Source organism: Enoplosus armatus, chromosome 15 (genome assembly GCF_043641665.1).
Source record: "Enoplosus armatus isolate fEnoArm2 chromosome 15, fEnoArm2.hap1, whole genome shotgun sequence".
NCBI lineage: Eukaryota > Metazoa > Chordata > Actinopteri > Centrarchiformes > Enoplosidae > Enoplosus > Enoplosus armatus.
This window is the reverse complement of record NC_092194.1, coordinates 19,779,327-19,800,603: the sequence shown is the minus strand read 5'-3', so window position 1 is coordinate 19,800,603 and position 21,277 is coordinate 19,779,327. Positions and strand designations below refer to the sequence as shown.

The window sequence follows — 21,277 nt, the reverse complement described above, 5'->3', positions numbered from 1 at the left end:
TTTTACATCTCTGTCTGTGTGTGTGTGTGTGTGTGTGTTTTCCTTGAGCTGTTGTGGTGCAGTATGTTGTTGTTGACTGTAACAGTTGTGTTGCTCCTCAGGTTGCTGAAGGGCACTGCGTATCACTGGGACCTGATGCTCTCTGGGCTCATTAACATACTGATGTCGGTGCTGGGGTTGCCCTGGATGCACGCCGCCTTCCCCCACTCCACCCTCCATGTGCGCCAGCTGGCTTTTGTGGAGCAGCGCGTGGAGGGGGGGCATCTCTATGAGACGTGAGTTGCCCGCCCTCTCATCGCCGGCGCTAATCAGACGCTCAATTAAAGGTCGTCTTCAGAGCGTGTGGTGACTGTAATTTGGTGTTGCAGGCTACTGTATCCTGCTCTTCCCTGATTGCATGATTACTATGTAACTAACCATTTTCTCTCCGGGTGGAAGAGGTGAGGGAGTTTTTAAGAGATGAGAGGATTAAGTTCATCATTCTGGCAGACAGATATGTGCAAAGTTGTAGTTAGCATATATTCAGGATTTGTTAAGTAGTCAAGTGTGATAAATGGGGCATAGGGGGGCAATTTCTAAAAGAACAGGAGATCTAATTAGAGATATTGGTTGTAGAAAAATGTGCAATCCAGGGCTCTTGGAAGTATATGTCTGGAAATTAATATTCCAAATGTCCAAATCTGATTTTCTGTGAAGAAAGTTACTTCAGGCAGTGGTTCCCAACCTTTTTAATGTGTCAACATTTAAGAAGTAAGTTGGTTTACTTATAAAGCACCTTTCAAGAGCAGAACATCAACATCAGAAGTGCTCCACAATGAAAATGCAAATGAAGCAAGAGACATAAAATACAGACTTAAGAAGAGTGAAAAGGACATGAATATAATAAATAAAGTCTAAAGAGGTGGATTTTGAGCTGCTTTTTAAAGGTGTCCACAGTGTCTCCTAAAGTTCAAAGGGAGAGAGTTCCAAAGTTAAGGAGCCACAACCTCAAAAGTACTGTCTCCCTCAGTTTGAAGCCTGGAAAGAGAAGCAATACATGTTGCATATGAGCCATGAGCTGTGAACTGTTCAACCAAAGACTAAGATTGTCTCATTTGAATACTCTTTAGAGGTCTGAAGAGGTAACGCTATTCAAGAAAAAGAAAAGAAAAGTTAGAGGAAGAATAGCTTCTTTTCTATCTCACTAATTATGTTTAATTAGGTCTTAAGCACCAGGTTAGGAACCACTTATTGAATGAATGCGTTTGCTTTCACTAGCTTCACCCTTCTCCAGACAGGATGGATGGATGTTTCACTTTATGCAATACACTAGACAAGACAAACCTAATTCTACATTGTAGACACTGTCCAGCACAAAACTACACCGAGGGAATAGGCCATTTTAAGCCCAGCCTGCACAGCCACGAACACGTTGCATCAAAGGATGCCTAAACAGACAAATGGGCATTAAATTAGACCATATGTAATCATAGAACATGTATATACGCTTTAAATACAAAGAACATGAGGAGCCATGTGGCCATAAGATCTCGTGACACTCATCAGAGGACAAAGTCAAGACGTCAGAACAAGTGAAGGGAGTTTTTCATTGTGCGGGACCAAAGGCGGTCATGAAAAGAAGAAACAGGGCCTGTCGATGATGTTTCATAAATACTGTCATATGTAAATAATGATTTTGTTCACCACAGTCCAAGATTAGACCAAATATATACTTCCCTCAAACTCTGGAAATTTGCTCTAGAAAACTGAGATGTTTTCGAATGGAAAATGTGCCGGAACACTGATAAGAAAATCCTGGGAAAAATGTTGTCTGTTGCATTGTATGAAACAATTGTGTGCTTTCCAGTAGCCATTCATTTGTGTGCGTTATTGTGTGTGTGTGTGTGTGTGTGTCTCCTCAGTATCGTCCAGGTGAAGGAGACCCGGCTGACGTCTCTGACTGCCAACATCTTCATCGGCGTGTCGGTGCTGCTGCTGCCCCTCCCGCTGCAGTGGATCCCCAAACCCGTCCTGTACGGCCTCTTCCTCTACATCGCCCTCACCTCCATCGACGGAAACCAGATGTGCGACCGCATGGCTCTCCTCCTCAAGGAGCAGGTGAGAAAGTGTGTGTGTGTGTGTGTGTGTGTGTGTGGTGTAAGAGGTTGACTGAATAAGTGTGTGTGTGTGTGTGTGACCATATGTCGATTGCAGGGCTCTGCAGATCAAACGGTTGACTGGGTGCCCGGTGCTGGAGGACCAGACCTGAGTCAAATAATATTTGCAAATATAATTTTTTGTTTGTTCTAATCTACTCAGAATACCAGGTGGGTAGGGTTTAGAGAATTAAGACAGATCAGCCAGTAAATTGACATTAGTATCTTTATTCATTATCCCACTGCTGAACTCTTTAAAATGGTCGCCCAGATTTACACATAAAATCTAATATTTTCAAAACATTCTTCCCAAAAAGGAAATCTACAAGAATCTCCTCTCTCGTGTGTCCGATTTAACCTTCCCACTGGAAGCAACACATGCCATTTTCCTCTGTTTTTCACACACTGGCGCCTCCAAATGGCAGTGAGCGGTAACTTGGATGTTTGAGCTTCCCTCTGCAGAATGATGTTTTTCACATTCACCTGCTGAAGTGTCTCTGCGCTCACCTTAAATCTCAGTTTAACATGTACTGAACATATACTGTATATAAAGCCAATCATTGGTGCAGTATGCAACTCACGATGTGATGTGGGAACTTAGGAGTAGATGTGATTATAAGACATCTTTATTACAATATCCAACATGAAACAGAATCTCTCTAAAATGGGAAAATCAAGTTAATTTTGCTTGATGAGACACATTTTAAGGCCTCAACTGTGGAGCGAGTCTTGTTCTTGTACATTCCAGATGTCGTAACGACTGCAGGTGGTAATTAGGATTGTGAAATGGTTTTATTTGGCAGAGGTATCTGGTAACTTCTGATTTATCAGTTAGGGGGGAGACGAGTTTGTTTTTGTCGCAGCTTCACTTAGACTGGAAAGACAGGTGTATTTTTATATGAGAATCTTATCGAGCGCAGGTTTACAAGAATACCAGCAGCTTCTCTCCTGTACATTCACAGGAGACCCTCACGCTATAAATACACGTATTGTACTTTATAAGAAAGCCTCCACTGAAAGCTAACTGTTATTTACGATCTAACACCCGCACTTCTTAGAGGTGTGTGGGCCTTTCACTTCCTTTAGTCATTTCTTCAAGACTGCAGGAGACCTGAGGACGGTGAGGAAAATAACCTCAGGGTAGATTGTATTTTAATCTGTCCTGATCCTCTCCCCTCCTGCAGACGTCTTACCCGCCCACCCACTACATACGCAAAGTGCCCCAGAGAAAGATCCACTACTTCACCTTCCTGCAGATGATGCAGCTGCTGATCCTGTGTACGTTTGGCATGTACCCGATACCGTACATGAAGATGATCTTCCCTCTGCTCATGATCCTGCTAATTCCAATCAGGTACGACTGCTGCAATTTTGTCCCCGAAAATGATTTTGTCAAGTGCTTTAAAGCAGGATGACATGGAGCAGCACGCGGGTAACGAGTGCTGTGACCTGAATCTGCCTCCGATGGAAACGTGCTTCAGCCTCAGTAAAATCTGTGGACATGTTGCTGTTGTTGCCACCACCCAATATATCTCTACACAGCACCTTTTTGGGGAATAAAGTAGTTTTATTACTTACATATTTCAATCCTACAACGAGGTTTAAAGTGTTTCACCTGGAAATATCTGCAGTTCATCACACACATACTAAACATGGTGTGTGTCTGCAGCACTAACAGCAGATGGGTGCAGTGCATTATACATGATATTTGTAAATTCTCAGAATAATTTACCTGCACCCTTATAGCATCAAACTAGCGGGATATCGTCAATAAAAAATGATGGTTTGCAACTGTTAAACTGTGAAGAATGTAAAGTAAACTTTTCAAAGTTTAAGCATTCTTATTTTCCTATTGATTTGGTTTGACTTCAAAGTTTGTTTTACCCCAGTTTACTGAAACATTCATTACCATCTTTAGCTGGTAAATGCTCCACTATGTTCACCAACAGTTGTTTGGTGCTGGTAGTGAACAGTAGGTAACGTCTCTTTATTTTATTTATTTTTTACTAAAAACAGCTGCATCTTGAAACAACACTCATTAAAACAGTGAGACTGAACCAAAACTATTTGCAAGGCGTTAAAATGCTCTGTAGAGCTGAGGGAACTGCAGAGTCCGGTGATAATTCCCTCTGAGTTCAACACCTTTTCACACACATTTGGTCATTTCATCCATTGTTGATCTAAAAACAGACATCGTGTCCAGTTTGGACTTGTGCCTTTCTTGTGCTGTCTTAACATTAAAAACATTTCCACTTCTTCCATGCAAAGTATCATTTTGTTGTTCACACTCACATACTTCAGTATATCAGCCACCACTGTATCGCTGGTTTTCTCTCCGGTTCACTGGTACAACTGAGAAGGAAGTGATGAATCTCGTCTGATAAGATCTGACATTTTGATGGTGTGTTTTGTTTTTTCTTCTTATGTTTTCTGTTCTTCTTTGTCGCTGGTAACAACTGACATAAACTCTGTCTGCTCTGTGTTTAGGAACAACGTGCTTCCTCATATCATTGAGGCCAAATACTTGGACATAATGGATGCCCAACACATGTAGCTACCGATGGAGACGAGTTCTGGATCCACAAAAAAGACGTCTAGCATTAAAAAAAAAAAAAGAAAAGAAAAGAAAAGAAATGAGGATTAAAAAAAAAAAAAGACGTATTTTTCAATGCAAAACTGTATGGAAGCAAAAAGGAGAAATACCGACTGTTTAGATTTTTGTATCCGATAAGAACATTCTCACAGGTGAAGCACTGGAAATGTGGGTAGTCGAGTGAGGAGGAGAAATGAGAGCCGTAGGAAATGTTTTCCAAACATGGACAGACAGCATCTCTCTGGGGAAAAGTTCCACCGAAAAACTGGACCGCCCAGAACTCCCTGTTTCACCTCCGTTTGACCCCGTCAGATCGTTCAGTGCCACATACCTCCACGTTCTCCTCACACACCTTTACATTTTACTGAAGCATTTTACAATATCTTTACTGCAGTGTATTCATCTGTGTGTTAAGCTATGGGTCAGCGCTGAAAGTACTCACTAATGCTGTGTAAGTGATAAAAAAGGCTGCCAGTGTACATACAGGAGAGTACTTAGAAAGGTGTAATGGCACAATGTTAAGTATGAACAATATCTTCTCTGACACTTTGCACTCACATTGTGTTTTTACACTCATTTGGGTAAATTTTACATACGTACACTGTGTTGACAAGTACTTAAATACTTTTCCATGGGTGACTTAACTGGTAAGAAGACTGCATTTAGGCCACTGCAAAGTAAATCTTTACCTTTTGTAATTCTGTCGTTGTGCAGTGTTAAAACCTTTACATTCCTGCACCTTTTAGCTGTGATTCCCCCTTTTTCTATAAAGGACACTTGTGCCCGTACATATTTAGTTTCTAAGTCATTCCAACAAATGTCAGTGTTCATTAAGGAGAGGACAAAGGAGCGTGTGTGTGTGTGTGTGTGTGTGTGTGTGTGTGTGTGTGTCATGGACATTACTAATCTGTCCCTCATCTAGCTTCCTGCCAGCTCTTTAGAAAACCTCGTTTTTAAGGCTGAATTGAAGTATTCAGCCTAATGAAAAAATACATTCCACAGGTATATATTATATGTAATTATTTAGAACGACAGCACAAACCAAAACATATAGTGAAATCTTTATCAAATTATGAATATATTAGAATATATTATGGCACTATACAAAAAAAAAATGTATTTTAGGTTAAATTGAAATAGAATATTTATTTATCATAATGACAGTTTATCTTTTAAGTACGAAATTATAATTATGTGTTTTTACCCCGAACTGGAACGTAATCTGTAATTCTCTGTTTGCTCCTTTACATTCCACAGTTACTGATTCTCGTATTTTGAGTGTGTTGTCTTACATCTGGCTTTGCCGCAGTGTTTACATATCAAAGTCCCTTCCAGCTCCATGTCGAAGTCCAACACAGTTCTGGTGCATTGCTAGTAAAGATGAAAGTCAGGTAAAGGTAAAAAAAATAAAAATAAATAAAATGAACATTTGTGGGCTTTGGATTCAACGAAATGCATCCCTTTTTTTTTAATTTTTATTTTTGTGAACCAGTGTTCAGAGATGAGTTTTAGAATAATCTGGTCTTGTTTTTCTATTTAGATGTTATGATTAGATCGATGCTTGCAAACGTTGTCATGTAATAATCCAGTCGCTGGAAAGATTATCTTGTTATCTACAGTACAAAAAGACAAAAAAAAAAAAAAAAGAACATTTCTAGGCACTGGTTTGCGTAAAAGCATGACTCATCTGGGTTTTTGATACAATGTGATGCCAATGGACATGTATCCTACACGAGAAAAAAAAAAATAGCAAGTCAAGCAGTAACTTCTCAATAAACCGAATGCAATGCTCAATATTCAGCAATACTGTGTATAAAAACAGAACTTCACCGGTGAGATTCGGGTTTCCCAGCAAAGGCGGACCCATCAGTGAAGCAAAAAGAGGCCAGCTGTATTTTTAAGACAGCAACTTTTCAGTCCATCGTCATGGTACAAAAACTGCTCCGTGCTGATTCAATTATTGCACACATCAAGGAGAGAGAGAGAGAGAGAGAAAAAAAAAAAAGTCTACCTGTCAATGAGGCATTCTCAGTGCAGGATTTTATTACGGTTTAGTTGCTTTCCCAATATCCAAATGGCAGCTCCCTCATGCAGTTCTGTTCAACTTTGTCTTACAGATGTGAGAAAGATGTCCAATTTAAGCAGCTGTCTCATGCCGAGATAGCAAGGCGCGAAAGGAAAGCTGGGAAGCATTTACATAATCCTTGGACTAAGGCTTAAGGCAGCACTAGTGAGAGAAGAGAGAGATTGTGAGGTATGAAGTAATATGTACAGTTTGCAATGCAGAGTTTAGTTTCTATCAGCTATCCATTATAATCCATGGCAAGGTATTAGTTTCTAACTTTGGACCGAGAGCAGAGATTTAACCTTCTTGTGTGACATTATTGTTGTTGTTCCTTGATATCTTCTCTGTACTGATGATTTTGGAATAGCAGCAAACTTCTCTCAGAGGACTTGATGTTGGATTCAGAGTGAAAGTCATACTACTCTGTTTGTGAAACCTTGACCCCCCCCCCACCTCCCCCTTCCCCTCCTCCCAATTGGATTTGTTTGAAATTTGCGTGCTGTGGTGTTTTTGTTTTCTTCTTTTCTTTTCCTGATTTCATATAGCCTACTTTTTCTAATCATGAATGTAAGATGTGTGGATTTTTATATAGCATACTAATTTAGGTGTCAAACAAAATCTGTAATTTTGTCAAAAAGATCAGCTATATTTGTAAGCTGTAATATGTAAAAACGAGAAAAAAAAATGGTTATCAAACAGAATGTGTTGGTTTACTATAGTATATATACTGTACACTGAAAAAGAGAGACTATCTCAAGCTGTTTGCCAAATAAAAAGTAGTAGTGATGTAAACACCTGTGTGTGCGTGTGTGTTCATTTAGACCACAGCAAAATATCTAAATGAATGTCCAGATTGTCACAGTGCTTGATTTGTATATTAATGGCCTTTAGAGGAGGATTCCTTGTAATGTTATTGACCTTTTGTTTACCATCAGGCTGAACCAAACACTTTGTCAAGATGTGCTAAATGGTTACACAGAGTATGCAGTGAATTTACAGTCTACAAATCTGCTGCGGAGATGCTCAACAAGTCTCTTTGTGTAAAGGTAGTATCAAAAACTGTCACATACTGAAAGCTAGCACTTACGTGAGGTCAGATTTGTAATCTTGTTTATGTGGTCTTTGAAAAACTATATTTTATGTATATTTATGCAAAGATTTTGTACAGATGCTTGTGATTTAACAAACTGTAAAAATTTGGCCTTTTCATTCAATGAAAAAAAAAGGGGTTTGTAGGCAAACATGTTTATATTCCCCAAAGTAAGATATTGAAAAAATATCAGCAGTGAAACTTTGGCATCACATCGACCCTAAAAATCAATACTTCGCCCTGAAGATAACAGGCTGGAGAAGTGAAAACAAGGCATCAGAGAACACAGGATGTATGAACACAGGGAACAGAGGTTTAGAGAGTTAAATCTATTTCTTCTGCATATCCCATCAAAAACACACGACTCTCACCGGTGACTGAAGACTATAATTGTGGCGTTCTCGGTTGCTCACACCCCAGAGACTGAACCCTTTCCTCTTGCACCACCCTCAGGCCATAATGTCAACCTTGCAAACAAGAAATGTCACAATGTAAGACTGTTGTGAAAGTTGCTGAGAACATTCATGCTCCCGAGAGGATGAACAATTTGCACTTTCACTGACCTCCTTTTCCTCTGGCGCCCCCCTCAGGACAAAACGTTACATCACCAGCCACACCGGAAGCTGTATGCAAATCCTCATCAGCAGGAAGATGTATTGTGGTTTGTAACTACTAGACACATTACACAAAAACTATTTTCTAAGTGACACCATAACAAACAGGTGAGCCTCTGTTTGTACCGCCTGGTGTCGCTGCTGCGCCGCACCTGCGCAGATGAGCGCAGATCTCTTTTAAGTTACTTGAGAGGACGCAGGACAGGTGAGCAGCTGTCAAACAGGACTAAAAGCAAAGAGTTAAAACAGCGCTCTTGACTTCCTGGTGCAGAGGACACCTGTCTGTCTGTCTGTCTGTCTGTCTCTCTGTGGGCCTGCCTCTGTGTCTTGTGGGCCGGGCCATGAGACTCCAGGGGTGGGTCTCCCTCCGTAACCTCGCAGCTGGATCAGCAGTCTCTCCGGCATCCTGGAGGCTGGCGGCTCCGAGCCACCACAAACACGTGGGTCAGTTCAGTCTTACCGGAGCGAACATGGCAGAGGAGGCGAAGAAACTGGCCGCCTACGCCGCTGTGGACAACCACGTCCAGGTACAGTGGACTGCTCGTAGGGTCGCTGTTAGCTAGTGTGTCGACGTGTGTTCACGCTCTGCTAGCTTGTCGTTTACACCTGCTCAGGTAAAATACGGTCATTTCTACTCCTAGCTAGTTGCTCAGATGCTGAACGCTAGCAAAGTTAGCTAATGCACAAATAGGAAGCCGTGTAGCCTAGCTTGCTAACTTATTACTGTTATCTAACTTGCGCGGTTGGGAAGGGACTTAGCTCAGTGTTATGCATGCTTGTCCCCGGATAGTGAGCTTTAGGACTAAATATACTGGCCGTATGTTACAGCATGTGTTAGCTGTTAGCAGTGTGGTTTTAACTGATGGACAAACAGGACTAGATAGAGCCAACATGTTATGCATGATTTAAACGCGCAGCCTGAAACCAGAAGCTGGTGCTCACATAACTTTGCACTGCTGTTGTGAAACACTACATAAATAATGAACAATAAGTGGCAGTTCGTCTTTTACAGACTGTGGTGATACAGCAGGAGTTTATCTGCCTGTTCCAGATGCTTGAAGTGGACACTTAACCTCCCACATCCCCACACTTAGCTCATGAAATGAACATCCTTGCAGTCTGTTGGTGTCAAATATCAGGAAAAAGCTTATAATTTCCGCTTTTTTAATTGAGACTGTGGCATATGTGTGTTTCACCTAGATGTTGTGTTCATGGTCTTTCCTGTATGAGTCAGTGTTAATCAAAACACCTTGAACACATGAATACAATCGGTTAGATCAACAATAACTGCTGCTGATGATACTGTGTCCTTTTTTTACAGGAGCTCACCGTCGATATGTTCATAGTGCATATGGCAGGTTTCTGCTCCCATCTGTTTGTAGCAGCTGCTTTAACATGAAGCATCAGTTTGACTTCTTTCCCGTCTCTCGTAGAACAACCAGGTGGTTGGAGTGGGCAGCGGATCAACCATTGTCTATGCTGTGGACAGATTAGGTGAGTGGAATCATTATAATACAGATTTAAGATGTAATTCATGAGACAGCTGTTGTCTCACTCGTCTCACTGCATGTTTTTCTACTTTATCATTAGTGGAATTCTTAATAAATACAGCAGAATTGGATTTTCATCACCAATGCTTGAGGTTAACGCGCTCACGATGCCTCTTTAACTTTGTGTGTTGTTTATTCCAGCTGAGAGAGTGCGTCAGGAGAAACTCAACATTGTGTGTGTGCCCACCTCTTTCCAGGTTAGTTTGAGACATTTAGTCTTACTTACAGACCAACATGACTCCTAATTATTTTCATACTGGCGGCTTGATGCATGTGGCAACAGCATGTACTGCAACGTTGCGGCTTTGACTGCAATTCATTACCACACACACCGTCTTTTCTTTTCCTGTGAACACATCGATTCACCGTGACTTGCGAGAGAAGATTCCTCACATTTTCTCTCGGCTCGTCTTCCCACAGGCCCGTCAGCTGATCCTGCAGCACGGCCTCACGCTGTCGGATCTGGACAGGCACCCGGAGGTACGACGAGCTCTTTACAAATGAATCTGAAAGCCTTGGAAATGAGGAAGGGCCACAATATGTTGGCCCTCAAACCCTGTCAGCTTGAGTTGGAGCGCTGTGAAAATTATGCAACTGCAAAAAAAAACAAACATGAATGGTGGAGCTGACTGTTCAGGGGTCTATTTGTTGTACCTTTGCTTTGTTTTCTGCTCGTGTAATAAGTCATTTTTACTTTCCTCTCTCACAGCTGGATGTGGCGATTGACGGAGCAGACGAAGTGGACGCAGATCTCACGCTGATAAAAGGTGGAGGGTGAGTACAGTTCAGCGCAGACAGCAGAACTCGACAGCCAGTGTCTCCCGTGATTTCTGTCTCACGCTCGTCCTCTCTTTGTCTCACAGCGGCTGCCTGGCTCAGGAGAAAATCGTTGCCGGCTGTGCTAAACATTTCGTTGTCATTGCTGACTACAGGTTTGTATTTGCTGGTTTACCTCGAGAGGAGATTTGTGAAATCCAGCTGGTTGCGGCCTCAAGAGGTGGAACAAGACTGCATTAGCAAAGCAAATCATGAAGTTTGTGTGGTGTGTTTTGTTTTTTCTTAACCTCCAGTTAGTAGCATTAACTAAAGCATTAATAAAAAATATGTTGCATGTGATGAGCTTGTTGACAGTGCCTCAGGGTTTTGGAGTCACTCAGCACGACAGGAAACCATTTGGACTTTGGGTGACTTGTTGAATGTTGTTACTCTGCTTTCACACCACTAGAAACAACATTGCCTCTCCTAGATTTATCTTTTACCTCTCAGATATTTTAATGACACATTTCCCCACATCTACATCTACTAAAAAGGGTCTTTAATCTGCCTCTATGTGATGTGTCTTAAAATGTGTGTCCAGCTTTGGTTCTTAGTCTGTTTTCTCCTCCCAGGAAGGACTCCAAGGCTCTGGGCCAGCAGTGGAAGAAGGGAGTTCCTATTGAGGTGATCCCCATGGCGTACGTTCCTGTCTCCAGGACGATAGCCAACCACTTTGGAGGGGAGGCCAACTTACGGATGGCTGTCAGTAAAGCAGTAAGTGGAGGATTGGCTCGACTCTTACTTCTGTGTCCAACACTTGTCTCGTCTTTGCTGTCTTCCTATCGGCTCTCCGTCTGTTACAGCAGCGATGTCACTGTTCATGGTTTTACTCCTAGCTCTGCTCGGATGTTTTGTTTTCATACAGTAGTGAGACCTTTTTCATGGTGACACTAAAAAGTTAAAGTCACCTTCCCAGAAAGGGTCAGAGCAGCTAAACCAGTTAGAAACCACTTAGTTAATTAAAACATTTAATAAGCATTACATCGTTTTTTTAATGCCGGATATTACTTGAAACCTACACATGTACTGTGATGATTTACCTCCTACTCCACTTTTTAAACTGGGAAACCTCCGTTCAGCAGTTTAGTTTTGAAGAGTTTCAGTCGTTGCCTAGTCAAGATAAAGAAGACTGTTGGAAAGACTTCAGAAGTGCTTGTATGTCAGCAAATGAAATGCTAATAACTGTTAATTCATGTCCTAAAAACGATTGACCACTTAACACAAACTTTGAGTTAGATTGGGGCATAAAGAGCCTTGTGAATGATGCTGGTACCTGACTGAGGTCTGACTTGTGTCTGTCTGGCTCTCAGGGTCCTGTGGTCACTGACAACAGCAACTTCATCCTGGACTGGAAGTTTGAGCAGGCTCAGAACTGGAAGGAAGTCAACACCGCGATCAAGATGATTCCAGGTGAGGAGCCGACAGGCGACTGATCTCGGTTCATGAAGTGCAGTTTAGGTTTAGTGATGGTGTCTCCTGCTCACCTACCAACCAATCACCACATACAGCCTCCCATAGGAAGCAATAGGAAATATTGGACTAAAGACCACTGTTGTCCATCAAAACGCTCAGTGTCTCTTGTGTGTCCTCCTCAGGTGTGGTGGAGACGGGGCTTTTCGTCGGCATGGCTGAGCGAGCCTACTTCGGGATGGAGGATGGAAGCGTGCAGGTTCGGGATCCTCCAGTCAACTGAGAAGTTTGCCATAATCACCGTCTCTCACCTCCTCTTGAATGACCTCACCTCTCCCGCAAGTGCCGTGTTCATGATTTACACCCGGTCTCAGGCTGTGTTTGGACAGAGCTGCACCTCCTGCAGAACTGGACAAAACCGTAGCAGGGACGTTTTCACACATCTCAAAACCAGATCCAAATGAGGATCACTTGATTTTTCTCATCCTGCAGGTGGTGCTTCTGGTTCTGCGAGTTTTAAAGTGCCTGATGACTAAAATCAAGTGCATCTGATATACGTAGCGTTTTTGTCTGTGTCTGTATTGTTGCTCAGTTTGGCTGCCTGGTCTCACTGGGAATGTTGGCCTGTAATTAGCGGGTTTGACTGAATGTCTGCACAGCTGTGGTTCTCAACCAGTGTGGGGAATGACAGCGGTGCTGCAGAATGAAACTAAGGTGTGCCTTGAGATTACATTTTAAGTCCTACTAAAAGAAATGAGGCTGTTAAAGTTACATTTAAAGCTCATAATCAGACATCAAACTATTGTCGTCAGCTGCTGCAAACAAAAGTCCATCAGTCAAGACACTAAGCAGTCAGAAAGCTGATATGCCTTGGAAGTCTTTTTGTTTAATTAGATCACAGAATGGGGGAGTAATACTAACTGTATACTACAACAAAAAGAAGAAAGTTATACTTTTTTCATGAAATTAATTTCCCCTAATTAATATGCTAATTTAAACAGCAAATTAATGAGATTGTTGATAATTTAGGGAAACCCTGTGGTGCCGCCATGAAGCTTCCATTATTTGGTTATTGTGTTAAGAAGACATGTGACACTGTGAGAATACAATGTTGGTTATAGCACAGAGGTTGGCTGTAATAGATATAATGTAGATTCTGCTGGCATTCAAACAGACGTGTCAACAGATTATTTGAAAAATACGAGTAGCAAAAGGGTTGAGAACCATCAAACCGAAGGACAAGGTGAAACCGTCCTGTCACTGTGAGAGCATGCACTTCCTGTTGTTGAAACATGCAGGTGTCACCGGTCCTTTTTTTGCGCCTCCATGTCACTGCAGCTCCTGGTGTTATTCTGTCGTGTCTGCTGTCCCTGTGTGTCCCGCAGCAGCTCTTGTTTCATTTTGGGACATTTTTCATCATCTCAATCATGCAGCCGCCCTTGTCAACAAATGTACATCCTGTTTACTAGGAATTTTGAAGTTGTTTAACTTGTTGATGTGTTCTGGACGACTGTACAGGTTAGACAGGTATAACCACACCCACACAGCGTGTGCATTTCAGGATTTTAACCTGGAAACGGCTCCATTCTGTCGCTTGAGAGTCACAGTTGTTGAATTCACTGGCTGGTGGGATATGTGGTCGTGATGTGGAAGTTCAGCTGTAATTCTCCTTGGCTGTTGAATTTTAGCATGTGATATATATGTTGCCATGCACCAATGATCTGGTTTCCTGCACTGAGTGAAGACAGTGGAAGTTTGTTGTGGTTTCCTCCAAGTTTCAACAACAGTTCCTGTAGAGTTACAACAGCAGAAGATCAGCAGAGTTGAAGGCCACAGCCTCTCACTGTTGCATTAAAAAACAAACAACTGAAAGTGTGTACTTTCCATAGACGTATATTAAGCTACACCCATGGTACTTTCATGCATGCACCTCCTTCCACGGTGTTGGTTCTTTCTTTGTGCCTATAACTTACTTTACAATTTCTTATTCCTTACATAAGCCGTCTGCTCACAGGAAGTCTTGTGCCATAAACTTAATTTTAAATGTAGCTATGGAAAGACGTGTAAAACAATTTGAGGTAGTGGTAATGGGCGCTTATGCTATAAAGTGGTCACAATGGTGAACTGATGTAGCTCTAGTCTGACCCAACAGCACCACAAGGGCATGCTATGTGCCTTGGCACGCCAAAGCAGTAGTAGTAACAGTTTTATATTCAGTTGTAGCAAAATGCATTGATCTTGTAGCTGATCACATTGTCACTCAGCAACAGTGCTACATGTTGTTAAAAGCTGTATCATCAGGTTTTAGGAAAGATATTTCATTATATAAATATATCAAATGTGGTAGTTAAAGACATCATTATATGTCATGTTTGGTCACTTTGTTTCACAAGGTCCTATCTTTATTGAATTTCTAATTGAGAAAAAACCCCAAACCAGTATAGTGCAGCTTTGAAGGTGTTGTATAAGATCTTATGCTCAGTGTGCAGCAGGGGTCGGTGAGATAATGTGTCTCAAGTCTACAGCACAGTACTCTTGTTGAATTGATGCCCCCCCCTCCTCCTCCTCCTTAAACAGTAATCAGAAGCATCATCATTCCTTTTCTCAAAGATTCAAATAGTCAAGTTGTCTTTCTTGACACTAAGGCAAGTTTCTTTACTGTCCAGAACAACCATCATTTGTTTGAAAATTGTGATTTTGGCTCACAATGCCTTACACCCTGTTTTTTTTGTTATTGTATGTTTGTTTTTGTATGTACGGCTCTGAGAGACTCAGCAGAACATCAAGGCTGGGTAATTTATTACAATCAAGCAAATGCAGTTGGATGACATGTTTATCTACAAGCCACTGTTATTAGGTACGGGCAATCTGATTCTATTCTAGTAGAATATTTCTAGTCATTCTACTCATAAATCAAATGGAAGTGGATGATTTTCTAGGATATATCAGCCTCAGTGGTGTGTAGACAAAGTGACGTTAACTCAGCTGAGAATATGTGACCCAGTTTGGGTCCAGTACAAGTTGTACACTATGTTGGATATTTTTGCACCAGCATTTCTTTTATTATTTTCTTTACCAATGGACTGTGATAATGATTTTGCTGTGAAGGTACTGTTTTCTCTGTCAACCAATACAAGACCAAAATGATGAGAATGAACAGTATGCCTCCTCGTTTTACTTCTGATGATTCTGTGAAAACTGAAATGTTGACTTTCCGTCAATGACTTGATATGGTGGTACACAGACTTCCAAAACTAGATACTAAAGCAGAAACAATTTGTGATGATAATGATTCCATTAGTGAAACGACAGAAAATAAATTTCCATCAATAATCAATAATTGTTTGTCTTTTTTTTTTCTTTTTAGGAAAAAATGTCAAACATTCACAGCTTCTAGCTTCGCAGATGTGAATATTTGCTGTCTTCTATGATGGTAAACTCTATCTTTAAGTTTTGGACTGTTAGTCAGACAAAAACAGGCAATTATATATGTCAACTCCTTGTGATATTTCACTATTTCCCTGTCCCTTGTAAATATCAGTGGAGGTAAGTGAGAAAATGTTTCATAATTTGGATGAAACAAGCCTGTATTGTTTGCTGTAAGTTTTCATGTCAAGGACGATGAGACAGTATTTTCCATCAAAAGGTGACAGTTGAAAGAAAACGTTGAAGGTGCCGTTCTCCTTTATGGCCACTTGGGGGCGCTAGAAAAGCAAGCAGCTTAAATCTGCTGCAAGTTCACTCCTATCAGCAAACGGGGTTCACAATGACCTTAAATGCCACCTACAGTCATTATAAAATATATGCTACACGCATTGAGCAACTGTCTGTACCGCTACAAATGCTTTGTGATACGTTTAAAGTAACTGCCATGTATAATATATATTTATGAAAACATCACTTGAAAGCTTCGTGGATGGCATGCAGTTTAAGATGAGCTTCCTTTTTAAAAAAAACTAAATTCCTTAACGCAAAGTCTTACATAGACATTATGTCATAGCCTTCAGTTTGTTTGGCCAAATATGAGAAGACATAACTCGTGATCAGGAACAGGAAATGTACCTATGTACAGCTGCAGCCACGTTGATGCTTTCATACCGACTGTCTTGACAACTACTCATGAATGGCAGCTGAAATATCGAATCTAGTGCTTACATTTCGTCTGAAGGGCAGAAATCGACCAATGGTGTTGCTGCTTATCCGTATTGTCTCTCTCATTGGCCAGACAACGACACATCCCACCAATCATATTTCCGCTACAGGATTCGCCATCGGGGACTTTTTTGCGTCACCTTTTGCTCCCGTTGTGTGTCAGCCGCCAGTGCGCCTGCGTCGTTTTGACAAACAGTGGATTAGCCAATGAAGTGCACTGTTTGGGGGGCTGGAACGTTCTGATCCCGCCTCTTTGAGTGACAGATATCGGACGCAATCGTATTCTGCTTAGTATGCGAGTATGCGTGATTGACAGCAAACAGCCCAATGAGAAGCGGTAACATGATTTACTGTCCAATCCTAGTGTAGAAACAAGGCGGGACATAGCGTTACCAAGGCAAGTCTTGAGTCAAGTATAAAGGGAATAACATGGTGACCCAGTGGCTGTTTATGTTTACTTAAAGTAGAGATTTGAAAGGGCGTCTAGCAAGACACAACGGAGTTTTCTTTGTAGTTACACAGTTTTTTGCACTTTAAGTTTTTTTATGTTAAGATTTACAAGGCCAGTGGCATGTAAATCTCATATTTCACTAATGTGCCAGTCTTACAAATGGAAAGGGGGCTTCACTTTGGAAACGTGAGCATTTCCCTGGTGCTCCTGCTGTTGCTGAAAGCGCTCATCGGATTTGGGACTTTGCAAACTCAGGGCTCCGCCATCGGGAGGGAGCCGCAGTCCGCCACCCGGGGTTCAGGTTCGACCTCGGAGGAAGATGGTGCAAGAGTCATGGAGCGGGGCTTGGAGAACGTAGGCGCTCCGGTCATTGTAGCAGACGTTACCGTGGAAGACGACGAGAATGGCTCGGCAGGGGAGGCCGACGAGTCACATGGAGAAAGTAACGGAAGCGTCCGACCGACGAGGTAATATTTGTTTTAAAAATTCTCAAAGGTTAGCGGACAGCGAGCCGATAGACACCCATTATCGGACACTTTCATTATGACATGCGTATGTAACACCTGCAAAATGTGGACGACCTCCAAAATGACAAATAAACAACAAAAAATTAAAGCATAAAAAGGCAGAACGTCTATTTTAGCTAGCTAACGTTAGCTATTAAAACAATGAAATTCACCGAGTGCTCGGCCAGCTAACGTTCAGTCTCGTGCTTTGGACGCACGCTGAGTATTCCTCCGCCTCACTACTGCGCTCAAAACTTGTTGCGGACTCATAAACGCTGCGTTAACGCGTGTTAACGCGTGTTATATCCCAGCTCATCTCCCTATATTCCTGATAAATCCTCGTGGGAGTAATGTCGAGCGGTGTCAGCGAGCTGTCAGGGCACAAAACATGAAAAACACCGTGTTGACGAGCGGGTTTGACTTCGTCTGCGAGAACTCGTCGCGGAGTTTCGACTCGAGTTTGAAAAACACAGGCGACAGGAACATGAGGCCATTTAGAAGTAGCTGCTTTTTTAGGTATTACATGTGGTTGTTTTGCTTACTAGTCTTAGTATTGTTGATTAAAAAGGGGGACGTTTTTAGAAAGTAGACTAACGTCATGGCATGTCGGGGCAAAACGCGATCTACTTCATCGACCAGAAAGTTTGTGAGGGACGATGATGAGGAGTCCTCCTGCGCTGCAGGGACATGTCATGACCGGGCATGGCTTCGTTGTTATGCGGGTTTGTTGGAAGTTGTGTCCACAGTTGAGTCCACAGATCCCGAGCAGTTAAAACCTGCAGTAGGTTCAGTTTATGTGATTTTAATAAGCGAGTTTCGGGTTTATCAGAAGTATGATGTGGAGGGGAAGGTTCCTGTCTGCTTTGTTTCTGTGGGTTCTTGTTCCTGATTTCTTCTCTCCTCATTCAGTCGTCAGTTTGCACTGTTGAGTTAATTTGCTTTCCATTTATCATCATACAGAAATCACATTACATGAGGGGAACATTGCTAATCTCTTGACAGCAGAGGTACCATCCTCCCATGATCCGCCGCTTATCTCCTCCTTGTCAGCAGATTCTACTTCTTAGATGAGAAAAGTAAAGTTGAGATAAAGTAGGAGTCCGTTTGTTTAATTAGCCACAGTTAATTGGGATTTTGGCAAGTGATAGTGTTTGGGGTAATCTAAAGCTGTGACAAAGTGGCTCTGCAGCACAAGAATAAAGCTTTCATACACAATCTAAAGTGTTAAGCTTAGACTTAAACTGAAACTGAAAGCAGTTGTTATAAATAAAAAGCAAACATTTGGGGGGTGCTCCGCTCACCTACTAAGAATACTAATAAAACATGTCAAGCGCATTTTATTTTTTTGACAGACTATCATGTAAAGGCATGTCACTGGGCTGAGAAAATCCCCATGATCCTGCCAGTCAAAAGTTTACGGCTTCACACAGTCCACAGGTTCACCGAACCCTGTTAGACCTGCTGCTGCTGCCCAAAGTGAGATGCAGTTCTTGGCGCAGTGGGTAGGGCATTGATTTTGTCTTCCTTGGTAAACAGTGGGTTTGACGCCCACCTTAGATGTTTGGCGCAGTGTGTTCTTCATGATGTTACTTCTCTCTGCCATGTTGTTCTTTTTATTTTTTATTTTTTTACCAAGACCATTACAGATACTTTCGACTTTCGACAGCTTCTAGAATCATTCTTATCTCAGTGCCTTTTTCTTTGTCGAAACACATCAGGTCCTTCACTAAATTATTCTCTGTGTAGTATTCCAAATGTGCTGTCTGCTTTTCAAGAGAAAGTTGGATTGATGTCAGTCATAAAATTGAAAACAAACCTTTTGAAGGCTTTTGGGGCTGTTTCTTACTGTAATACTGAAACTTGCTGCTACTGTATCTACTTGGTAAAAATGCAGCTTGTTTCCAACTTTCCATCAACCTTTTTATTCATGAGGGTCACTTAAAAGCTTTCTGACAACCCCCAAAGCACCAGATATTAGTTCTTGTTGTTTGGGATGCCATCCAGCTTTGTCACAACCGGGAGCTTCATCCCCATGAAGTGCAAGTCAAGAGGTATAGGTGTGATTAGTTGTTGTAGATGTTATTTTGAAAAATTCTGTGAATATTCAAGGTGGAAACTTTCCATTTATTTAACTATTTAACTAGCAAAAACTAGCAGAAGATGTTAACAAGCTATAAACTGTGTATTTTGCTTTAACGTGTTATCTGTTGGGTAACTGAAATATAAAAGATGTAAAATATACTCACTCCAGTAATATATAATCAAAAGTTACCTGACAGGATGTCGTCCTTTGGCTCAGACAGTGCAGTAGTGTTGATGGGAGAATGAACTGTAAATGCAGAGGATTGTAATTTTACTGAATTCCTCTTTTAATGGGATCCTGGCAAATTATCTGTACATGTGATGGAAGAGTGCGCTGCTGAATGCAGTGCATACTGCATGCATACTTTTAACCCAATCATGCAACATGAAACCCAGTATTACTTTTTTATGTGTACTTTCCCCCCAAATAAGTTCACGATTTAAAACGTAAGATTTTTATATTGACATTCTGTAACATTTCCAAAATGCCCCAAATTTAAGAGCTTTTCCAGAAATTTAACGACCCTTTGCAACCCTATGTACACCACTGTTTACACCACTGTTTACACCACTGTTTACACCACTGTTTACACTACCGAGCTAACAAACTTATCAGGATAAAAGTTATGTCAAAATATGTCTGGTTTAAGGGCAGTACATGGTGAAGGACTTCAAGGATGGTAAGGCTTCTGCCTGTCATCTTCAATACAATAATAGGAAATCGAAAGTAATTAGCAGAGCAGTTTGCTCTGATAGATGCCTGCTATTCCCCTGCCAGGCACCTCAGCTGCTGCAGGAAAACTCCTGAGTGTCATCCTGCTGCTGGTCACACCCTGCCACTGCTCGCTTTCTGTGCCTGCCTCTGTTCCTATACAGTGCACCTAGCTGTGTCTGTCACTTTCTGTTGGTTTCTACTGCGTTTCCCCTTCCTTTCTCACAATCTGTACCTCCTGCTTTCTTGTTTACCAATGTCCATAGTATTAGAAGTTTAAAGTATTCATGTCTCTCTCTTGTTTTTTTTTTTTTTTTTTTACTTTTGAACAAATATTGTTGAAATATTGAGCTCACAAAAAGTTTTATTTCTGCCAGTTTTCCGAAGGCTGCTACAGAGGGTGTGAATTTACACACCATCACAATAACAAACAGTAACACTGATATGTAGAAGTCAATGAGACAAATAATTAACAAAGTAGCTTGAGATGCAGATACAGCAAGAATGAACAGGTGAATTATTCATTAAGAAGCCTGTCTGTAAAACAACAACAAATATGCAAAACATGACGGATGAAATAAAGAAAATAATGAACTTGCACTGGTTTTCATGCAACCTACGCTATCGCACCCTGTCTGTCTCTGACTCTATGTCTTTGTTGAGGTCTGTCTCTCCTGCATATATTCTCTTTGTCTCTTGCTCTTTTATTTACTCTCTCTCTCATCTTACCTTCACACATACACATTGCTTTTTAATGTCACCCCTTGAGTATATACTCCATGCTCTGTTTCCATCCATCTGTCAAGAGAATTGTCGTTGATCTTTAGAAATGTCAAATTAAGTGAAACATGATTTAGGTGTGTTTGCCTTCAGATGGGTCAATTTAAACAAAAGAAGACTTCCTAAATGTCAGAAAACACATTTACAACGGAATGAAAAATGTATTTCAACAATCAATTCATTTTCAGTTCAAGTTGTTGTTGTTCTTAAGTATCACTTTAGCAGAATGTCTTGCTTAAGGCAGCACTGTAAGCAAAAAGCATGTAATGGTTTGTGTTGATGGAAGAGATTTTGCACATCCAAAGCAATGGACCTGGAGAG

General features: G+C 41.4%; 3 protein-coding genes across 3 annotated transcripts in view; all 3 read left to right on the top strand.

The window, feature by feature from the left end:
- slc4a11 (solute carrier family 4 member 11) overlaps window positions 1-5,393 on the top strand; it is a 70,300-nt gene extending 64,907 nt beyond the window's left edge. Inside the window, exons 18-21 of the mRNA XM_070920026.1 lie at window positions 102-275; window positions 1,902-2,097; window positions 3,320-3,489; window positions 4,623-5,393. Coding sequence (XP_070776127.1) covers window positions 102-275; window positions 1,902-2,097; window positions 3,320-3,489; window positions 4,623-4,689 — 607 coding nt within the window. The 3' untranslated portion in view covers window positions 4,690-5,393. The remainder of the gene's footprint in view (window positions 1-101; window positions 276-1,901; window positions 2,098-3,319; window positions 3,490-4,622) is intronic.
- Window positions 5,394-8,838: 3,445 nt separating this feature from the next.
- On the top strand, window positions 8,839-15,613 carry rpia (ribose 5-phosphate isomerase A (ribose 5-phosphate epimerase)). Its single transcript, XM_070920798.1, has 9 exons — window positions 8,839-9,024; window positions 9,931-9,991; window positions 10,189-10,244; window positions 10,468-10,527; window positions 10,757-10,821; window positions 10,911-10,979; window positions 11,436-11,577; window positions 12,174-12,273; window positions 12,459-15,613. Exons 1-9 carry the CDS (start codon window positions 8,839-8,841, stop codon window positions 12,554-12,556), a joined length of 837 nt encoding a protein of 278 aa, XP_070776899.1. The 3' UTR covers window positions 12,557-15,613.
- Window positions 15,614-17,283: 1,670 nt separating this feature from the next.
- Window positions 17,284-21,277, top strand: part of eif2ak3 (eukaryotic translation initiation factor 2-alpha kinase 3) — a 29,347-nt gene continuing 25,353 nt past the window's right edge. Inside the window, exon 1 of the mRNA XM_070920210.1 lies at window positions 17,284-17,343. The gene's annotated coding sequence lies outside the window, so the exon portion shown is untranslated. The remainder of the gene's footprint in view (window positions 17,344-21,277) is intronic.

Bases quoted from the DNA above. Each gene is read 5' to 3' on its own strand.
- rpia (XM_070920798.1), top strand. From the start codon at position 8,839: ATGAGACTCCAGGGGTGGGTCTCCCTCCGTAACCTCGCAGCTGGATCA. The intron at 9,025-9,930 runs GTACAGTGGACT...CGTCTCTCGTAG, and splicing joins CTGTGGACAACCACGTCCAG to AACAACCAGGTGGTTGGAGT. The intron at 9,992-10,188 runs GTGAGTGGAATC...TGTTTATTCCAG, and splicing joins CTATGCTGTGGACAGATTAG to CTGAGAGAGTGCGTCAGGAG.